This window comes from Marmota marmota, unplaced genomic scaffold (genome assembly GCF_001458135.2).
Source record: "Marmota marmota marmota unplaced genomic scaffold, marMar, whole genome shotgun sequence".
Classification (NCBI taxonomy): Eukaryota; Metazoa; Chordata; class Mammalia; order Rodentia; family Sciuridae; genus Marmota; species Marmota marmota.
In genome coordinates, this window is record NW_026000170.1 from 499,540 (window position 1) to 508,763 (window position 9,224).

The 9,224-nt window shown below is 45.5% G+C and overlaps 1 protein-coding gene across 2 annotated transcripts in view; it reads right to left on the reverse strand.

Moving 5' to 3' along the window:
- Positions 1-9,224, reverse strand: part of Slc4a5 (solute carrier family 4 member 5) — a 126,298-nt gene that overhangs the window by 46,030 nt on the left and 71,044 nt on the right. For both annotated transcript variants that reach the window (XM_048787375.1, XM_048787374.1), the window contains 5 exons: positions 8,579-8,674; positions 6,193-6,248; positions 2,731-2,888; positions 2,147-2,234; positions 1,046-1,200 (listed from right to left, as the gene is read on the reverse strand). In XM_048787375.1, the coding sequence (XP_048643332.1) occupies positions 1,046-1,200; positions 2,147-2,234; positions 2,731-2,888; positions 6,193-6,248; positions 8,579-8,674 (553 nt within the window). The remainder of the gene's footprint in view (positions 1-1,045; positions 1,201-2,146; positions 2,235-2,730; positions 2,889-6,192; positions 6,249-8,578; positions 8,675-9,224) is intronic.

The window sequence follows — 9,224 nt, forward strand, 5'->3', positions numbered from 1 at the left end:
TGGTAGGAGACCCTCAATGTTACACAAAATTACATATAAGAGGTTGTGAGGGGAAAGGGGTGGGGGAAACAAGGGAGAGAATTAAACAACAGCAGATGAGGTAGAGAGGGAAGATGAGAGGGGAGGGGAGGGGGGATAGTAGGGGATAGGAAAGGCAGCAGAATACAACAGTCACTAATATGGCATTATGTAAAAGTTGTGAATGTGTAACCGATGTGATTCTGCAATTTGTATTTGGGGTAAAAATGGGAGTTCATAACTCACTTGAATCAAATGTATGAAAGATGATATGTCATGAGCTTTGTTTTGAACAACCAATAAAAAATAAATGTTTTGAACAATAAATGTTTTGAACAACCAATAAAAAATATAGTTTGAATACATGAAAAATAAATAAATAAATAAAATTTATTTATTTAATGGTACTAGGTATTAAATCCATGGGCACTTAACTATTGAGTCACATTCCCAGCCCTTTTTATTTTTTTATTTTGAGGCAGAGTCTTACTAAATTGCTTAGAGCTTTGCTAAATTGCTGAGACTGGCTTTGAACTTGGGATCCTTCTGCCTTGGCCTCCAGAGCTTCTGGGATTACAGGAATGAGAATGTGTCACCATACCCAACTGGAGTATCAACTTTAAATAAGAGATTGTATTAGACATTAAACGGCATCAACAAATGGCTGCACAAATATCTGAAATCATACCACTGACAAATAAAGAGCAATTAAATAAAAATGTAATTCAAAAAAAAATTTAAAAAAAAGAAGAAGAGGGATGGGAACGAGTGGGGTTTCCAATGCTAGGAGAGTCCCAGCCCTTCAGGACTGTCCCTGGAACATCTTCACGTCTTCAATAAATATCTCAAAAGATGGGAAAATGCAGAAAGTGCTCTAACAATACCCACACAGAGGTCTCCCCAATTTTACAAATGTTCACATTTAGCCATATTTATTTCTGATTTTTTACAAAGAGAAACAAAATGATACCAACAAAATTGCTTTCCCTCATCTCCTCATCCCCATCCCTTCCACTCATATACACACCTTTTGTCAGCAGAGGTCACTTTCTTGGGTGGCTCAATTCGGATATTTGGGTCCCATTCTCCAGGGGGAAGAACAATGACCTCATCCAAAAACTCATCAATTCCTGCAATCAGATCCTCGCGATTGCGGGCTTTATAAGCCACATCACTGAAGAGCTGGCAAGGATCAAGGGACAAAAAAGGGGTCAGCTCTCTTTTTGACATTCCCTTCTTATCCACCTTCCTGAGCACATCACAGCTAGCTGCAATGGAATCACTTTCAATTGTTGCTCCCACTGCCAACTTACTTAGTTTGTGGTGGGTGAGAACACAGTACCAGGGGAAAATAGGACCCAATTAGAGCCAGCACCAAGGCAAGACAGCCTATTTGCTATCCAAAGCCCAGGTTTCCATATTCCTTCTATAGGGCTTTGGTTGAATTGCTGAACACTTCTGGTTTCAGTTTTCCACAGAGGAGCACATTAGAAAACCTAAAGTCCAGTCCAAGATGCTCATATTTCAAATCCATATATTACTTTCTAGCCCTTCACTCTTAGAGGGTCAGGTTGCCTGCTGTCTCCAGAGCATGCTGTCTGACTTACAGATTATGCCAATGTGGAAAGTCCTCTGGGCAGCCTATCACTCTGGGGACAGAGTTCATGAACTCTAGAATCTGCTCACAATTTCTGCATAATCTCTGACTCACCTCTCTGGTATCACTTCCTGTCCTCAAAGTTCTTATACTGAGCCTGTATTGGATCACTTCCATCCAGCTTCTTTGAGCCTTGATCCCTGTTCCTTTCGTTGGGAGGGTTTGTCTTCTAGACTGGTACTGGGCCACCTACTTCCTGCTCATCTGAGTTATACAGCTTCTTCATCTGTGAATCCCTCCTTGACTGCCTAGGCAGCTAGCACATGGTTAATTTTATTATTATAACTGTGTCCTTCCCACTTGATAGGTGCTTCTAAAGGACCCATTGACTATTCCCTGAATCTCATAATCTTCAGTATCCTGCACAGGGTCTGGTATATAGTAGGTGCTCAAATGTGCCTGTTAGATGACTCAGTGAATGAAGGAGCAGTGCTGGTGCAGGAGCTATGACATTCAGGAGTCACCACTTACATCATCTACCATCAGGGTTGCAATGGCACGGCCAATTTCATTGTAGGATTTTGCTCTCCCAGAAGGTCCCAGCAGTATGAACAGAAATCTGCAAAGAAGATGAAGTATAAGGAGGAGGAGAAAAATGAGAAAGAAAAATAGGATCAAGTTGAAGAGAAGGATTCTTTGGTAGTATCCATTGCTAAATTTTTGAATTCTCTCCTTTTTTGTGTATGTTGCAGTACTGGGGATTGAACTCAGGGCCTCATGCATGCTAGGCAAGTAAGTGCTCTGCTGCTGAGCTACACCCCAGCCCCTAGCTTCCCTCCTTTGAATCTTTTTGTTGGAGAAACATTCCTCTTTCGCTTGCACTAAGCTCCCCCTGGAGCATCCTCACCTTTGTCTTGCTGCCCGAGCCCACCCAAGTGCTTCTCCCTCTTCTCTTGCCGCCTTCTCTTCTATGATTCTTTTGAATAAACTATAAAATTCTTGTCCAGCAAATATCTACATTTAGGGGTGTCCCTATAAGCACAGATTGCTGAACACACAGACAGCTGGCACTCTCAGGACTGGCATGGTGGCAGGTTTCTGAGGCTCTCTCTCACCTGGTAGGGACGGGCACCTCAGTCACTCCACCTAGCATGGCAGACTGGATGAGACGCACAAATGCAATGAATGGCTGATCCAGGAAGTCCACCTCACCCACAAGTACATTGGAGGCTTCTGAGTCCTTGGGGATCTTCTTCATGAATTTGTTTTTCCGCTGCTCAGGGAGGGGGAAATGAGATACCCAAGAATGTTCCACATGCTCTTCCTCCCTCATTGGCAGCCTAACTTAAAAAAATGTCCCAGTACTTCTCAAAAGACTAAAAGAAATAATCAAACACTTTCCTTGATTCTGCAGATGAGGGACTGAATAGTGGTTAACCCCAGAGACCAATTAAGTCTTTGCAGATGGGAAAATACAGATAGTGACTTGACCCTTGAAGTATTCTTTGATGGGAGAAGACTGATTAACTGCAGTGTGGGTCAAGGGGTTGAGAAGAGAGCCCTGAGATCTGTTGGACAACCTCCTTTGTCCAAGCAGATGGGAATCTCAGCATTTACAGTCCAGCTGACCAGACCTCTCCTCTCTGCTTCACCTTTGGTGGTAGAGGGTGGGTGAGGCCTGTTTTGATGGTCAGCATGGAATGGCTTAATTTTCCCCTCATTACATGCTTCCTGGTCACAGGAAGACTGGTGACCATTCTCTAAGTCTGCAGTTGTCCCAGGTTGATCACCACAGGACCTCCTAGGAAACTCATAACTTCTGCAACTTTCCAGGTGAGACTCTCAAGGTGGCCTGGGACAGGGGAGTCTCTCTGATTAGTGTCTGTCCAGGGCAGGAAGATAAAATACAGTGATAGGGTCGGATATGCCAGGTATTGTTCCCACTCTCTCTGTTTATGACTTTATTTCCCCTGAGTCCTCTTATGATACGAATGCCCCAGGGACAGTCACATACAAGCTCTTCTTACTCCTTATCCTAAAATAAATTACTTTTTCAGATTGCCTACTCATTGGGCAGTAAGGGGATGGATAAGAGGCAGAGGTGATATTGTAGGAGGAAGGAGAGGGAGGGCAAGGCTGGTTTCAGTCTACAGTGGCAGACACAGAGTGGAGGCCAGCACCTTCAGGTGGAGGCCAGGGTTGAAGGGAGCTTCTGTGGACATCATGATTGCCCTCCAGTCTACTCTCTGTTGGAATATCTCCAGTGGGCACAGTAATATCTGTTTCTTGTTAGGCTCAGTGAAGACACAGGTCCCCTGTGTCTCTTCTTGTACCAGTAGAGGGGTCAGTTGTGGGCATGGACATGGCCAACAGGTCCTTCCCCTATATGCCAATTGTTTCCTGATTTAGTTCTTGGAGGGTATGATACACACTGGATAGGGTGGTCCACCAACACAAGGAAGAACACGTGAACAAGGCCTGCACCCTTATAATCTTTTAAATTCAGTGGGAAAGAAAACAAACCTCTACAACTTCCCAGGCAATCAGCAACAGTCCTGAGGATCCTAACATGGTGAGAATAAGCAAGGGCAGGAGTTGATGGGAAGGCCAGAGTCCCTAATACTCAAAAAATCTCTTTGTCTCAGGCACAGTCAGCTGATTAATAAGCAGTGCTCTTTAGGATGGAAGGCTGGGTGTGCCAGGAAACCCATTGTCCCCATGCCAGCACCCACACCCCCAAGCATCAGACTGGTAGAAGAGAGGGAGGTGGGGGAGGAGAAGGAGTCCAGGGGAGAAAAGAAGAGTTGGGGTGGGTAGGAGCACCCTGGAGAATGAGGCTTTGAGAGCAACACCACAACAGAGTGGCCCAACACACCCACTTGTAATCTAGAAAAGAAGAGGAATTGAAAACAGGGCCTTGGTCTTTTCTTGCAGGTTGTGACACATTTGATCAGGAAATCAGGGTAGTGGCAACACAGAAATGGAGTCATACTGGTTTTCTGGTCACACTGACTTGGCTACAGCCTAGTACAAGCTTGTCCAACCAGGGATCCATGGGACCCTACTTCCTGAACCAGAAGGCTCTGGCCTAGTCCTGCAGTACAGGGTCGGCAGCAGGGGGAGCTGTGGAACCCACCAGCTGGAGGTGAGCGTGGAGCTTAACCCTGCAAAACCAATGATGGAGAAAGGGTGCAGGGTCAATGCCTCTGGGCTCACACCTAAAGAGTAGATAAAGGGGTACCAAGCACTGATGTCACAAATATTAAGAAGCAGCATCAGGTGCCAGTCAGGAGAAACATGCTGGTATCAGGTGCTAAGTTCCAATCCTTAAATCAAAGCATTGCCTGGTACAGTGACAGCTAGTATTCTTAACTCCACTGAGACTTTTACTAAAATAAGTTATGAAAGATTTTTCTAGGTAATGCTTTCTTATCCTACTCCATTGTCAGTGTGCATGACTATAATGAAGTGGTGTTCCTCTTCAAATAATATTTCAGGAGACTGACTGCTTTCTAAATTGTTCCCAAGTAAGCACTCTAAAGTCAGACTGCCTGGGTCAGGTCATGGTTCTGCCACCTCTTGGCAATATGGCCCTGGACATGTTATTTAACCATGTCCAGCCTCAATGTTCTCTCATAGGTCAAATGGGGATGATGGTGTTGCCTTCATGATGCACAGAAAATGCTAGGCTCAGTGTAGTACATGCTGTATATGGACCCTCAATGTTGGTTCATGTTATTGTTATTATTTTAGTATTTTGGATATGAGGACTGCTTTTGTTTTGATTTCCACCAGACTTGGGGGTGCCTTGAAGGAGCAGCACTCTAGCCAGACTCAGTCAGTACCTGACTGATGGATTAGGCAGAGTCACCAAGGCAGTCCAGAATCCCCTTCCTCAGGGAGTTTGTTTCAGTTTTCTTTGTCACCTTCCTTACTTATTCTGGGGCACAGGACATCCTGCCCTTAAGATACACAGAGGTCAGGATTGAGGGGTCCTCCTGTGAGCTCCCCCCGGTGGTAAGGTCCCTGAGTTCCTGGCTGTGGGCCTTAGGACTTGGACTCAACCTTTTGTGGTATTCTGATCTCATCAAGCAGCCCAGCTTGTGGGAGACTAGGTCAATGTTCTCCTGCCCTCGCTAAGAAAGAAGATACACCATTGGACAGTCCAATTAATTAGCTATCATCATTTCCTCCATGGGGAGACTCCCCTTTCTCCTCTCTGCCATTCTCAATTCCTGTCCCATCTTTAAAGGCACAAGTGGTACATGAGGTGAAGGTGAAGCTATATGTTCTTGCTGTGTCCTCTCTTCAGCAAATCCAGAGTTCAGGGACAGCTGGTACCTCATCTGTCCCCCACTCCTGGCCACCCGGCCTGGAACAGAGCCAGCACTGCAAATTCAGTCAGTACCTGACTCATGGGCAAGGCTGTCACCAAGGCAGCCCAGAGTCCTCCTCAAGGGTACTTCCTGGGGACAGCCACTCCTTTGTTGTTCCCCTAGGAGCTCTCTGCCCCTGAAAGAAACCCAAAGGATCTGCCTGCCCAGCCCTTCTGCAGCCAAGCTGAGGGGCTTTTCTACCTGGTCTGTGTTTGGGGTGTGAGAGATGTCATTCATACTTCTGCTCTGGGCGTGACCTAGGAGAAAAGGAAAAGAAGGTCATTAGAGGAAGCCAGGATCTTGCAGGTCCTTTTCCCTTGGCTCCTACTCCTTCCTTTCCCATGTTCATAAGATAAATAAGAACTCCTCCCCTTAATCCTGAAGCCCCCTTAAGCTAACATCCTCTCACTCTATTTCCCTTCAATGGTGACTTTCTTGAAAGAATAACTAGACTCTTGGTTCCTCTTCTTCCTTTTCACTTCTGAATCTACTTCACTCTGGTCTCTACCTCTTGGCTTCAACTTCTTGGACTTAACTAAGATGTCTGTTCCAGATGTGAGAAGGTACAGAGATGCAGTTTTAGGTGAGGAGCCAGATGTCACTAAGCTTAAAATATGTCAGCCAGAGAGACTCGTTTCACCTCCATCCTCCATGACCAATGACAGTGTTTGGAGAGGGGCTGAAAGAGGGAAGGAAGATAGGCTTCCAACAGTCAAAGTATCGTCTGAACTGCCAAGAGTTCCTTCCTCTGGGAATCAGTTTTCATTTCCCACAAGCAGCCAATCCAGTGGACCCTCTCAGATCTAGAATTTCTTGATTTTGGCCTATGATCACTTCTTGCTTCCAGAACATTGTTCTCTTGTTTCCATCCCAGGATCCTCTCCTTCTTGACTTGCCTCGGGGTCTTGTCTTGTCAAGAGGCCCTTAGAGGCCTCACCTCTCCCTCCCTGGCCAATCATATTCACTGCTGGTGTTCCTACTGCAAATCTGGCCTGATGACACTGAGGATAAATCTCCAGTCCCATTTCTTTTCTGAACTCCAGACTCACTAGAGCAGCCTCATCTGGCACCTCAAACTCAACTCATTATCTCCCACCAAACTATTCTCCCCACAGGCTCAATTCCATTCAATGCCTCCTCCCTCTCGCCTACCGGTCACTCAGAGAGGAACCTAGGAGCCAGCTGTGGCTATTCCCTCTTCTTCCTCTCCTACTCCCACAGGTGGTTATATGCCACCTTGGTCCATTCCTCTGTATTCCTGAATGCCGGCTCAGTCTCTTGCTTTCAGTCTTGCCCATTTCTTGTTTATTCTTCTCAGATAAAAATCTGATTATGGCCTGCTCCTGCTTTGAGCTTTGTAGTGGTCCCCATTACCTTCAGAATGATGTCTGGGTACTTTTTCTGGGCACACAAGGCCCTGTTTGATTTGACATTCTCTTCCCCTAACCCTTATGCGCCTGGTGAACTGAACCAGTGTTCTTTCCCTTGATAGCTCCTTCCCTTTGCCTGCTGTTTGTGTCTTTGTTTTAGAACAGCCTCTTCCTCCCCCTTGTTTCTGGAAACCTGCTTATCTCCAAGACTCAGTTGTGTGTTCCCTCCTCACTGAGGTTTCTCCATTGTGGCCCATTCAGTGGGTGGTCATGGGGTGGGGTGCACACCTTGACTATGACACAGTTCACACAAACCTGTAGTCACTTACTCAAGCCTGTTGTTGGGGTTCCCACCAGGAAGCAGGGAGGCATGGCATTCCCATGATAATGAAGGGAAGGTCTGCCCAATCCCCATTCTGTGTACTGACCCACTGTCCCCTAGCAGCCCTATGTGGAATAACAGGGTGGGAGACTTGGGACTCAGGCATTGGTACAAAGAAAAAATGAGCATTCAGTAGCAGAGGCCATGGGCAGAGGCACATGGTCCCCAAGTCATTCCTCCAACCTGGTCAGTGGCACAGTCTTGGGCTGCACCTGTTCAAATGTCAGAATTTTAGTAAAAGTAGTTGAAGGAAAATATGCCACATTGCTTTTTGTTTTTCTCTTCATTTTCTAAGTTCTCTCTTTTCTCATAGCTCACCTGATCATCACCTGTCAATGACCTTTCACCTCGCAAACCCCCTAATCCATTCCTAGCAAATAAAAGGCAACAACTCTGCCCACATTTCTTTTTCCTGTTGGAAAGATTGTCATCAGGGATGGAAATGCTGTCTAATTGACCTGCGGGTAAAGGATCTCACCTGTTTTTAATTCCATTTCTAGGAAGACTTTTCACCAGAAAACAGGGCAAGTCATCGTTTTGATGAAAACAAGGTTTAGACTAAGAGAAACATGCCTAGAACACAGGGTTGGTATCAGTTATGCCAGGGATTGACTTTGAGCTCCATTGTTCAGAGGAATTATTTGGAATAGTATAGGAGTCAATCAGACCCCCAGAACAACCCAAATTAGAGTAAAAGTTCAATTACTCCTGGTACATGTTCTGAGAATTCTAGATAGATCCTGTCCTCCACCTCCTCCATCTATGAAAACATGGACATTCCATAGCTGTCATGATCAGAACGAAGCTGTCACTGAGTGGTAGAGGACACACTCACGCAGATGTCCATAATTTGCGCTCTGTCTCATCCTCAGGTCCTCAGTGGAGCGGTGTAGACTTGAGCCAGCTGCAGGGCTCCGGGCAGGACTGCGATCTGGGGCAAGAAGAAGACACTTGGTTCTGGAAGGCTTGCACAGTGCAGTCTTTCCGATTAGCAGGCTATTCCTGTACAGTTACTTCAACTAAATAAAGCTTGCTGCACAAGTGTGTCCTTTTCCTTTCCAGAAGTCAGTTAATGGTCTGAACAAGATTACAGAGGAAATATTTGCACTGTTGAAAGTGATAGACAATTGATTAAACTGGTGCCAGGTATAGTAGACTACCTGGACTCATGCCTGAGTTCACCGCTTACTGGCTGGGTGACCTATGGCAAGTTATCTAAACTCTCTGCCTCAGGCAGTTCATCTGGGGATGAGAACAGCACCTATGCTACAAGTCATTGTGAGAATGGAATGAGTTCACAGAGGAGGAAGCACTCCCAACACTGCCTGGAACATGGAAAGTGCTGAGTATGTAGCTGCTGTTATACTGATATGCTAAACACTTTCCTGATTTTACATAATTCATTTAAGAGATTCTTTAAGGATTTGCTGTCTTTTTCTTTTCTTTCTTTCTTTCTTTCTTTTTTTTTTTTTTTTTTTTTT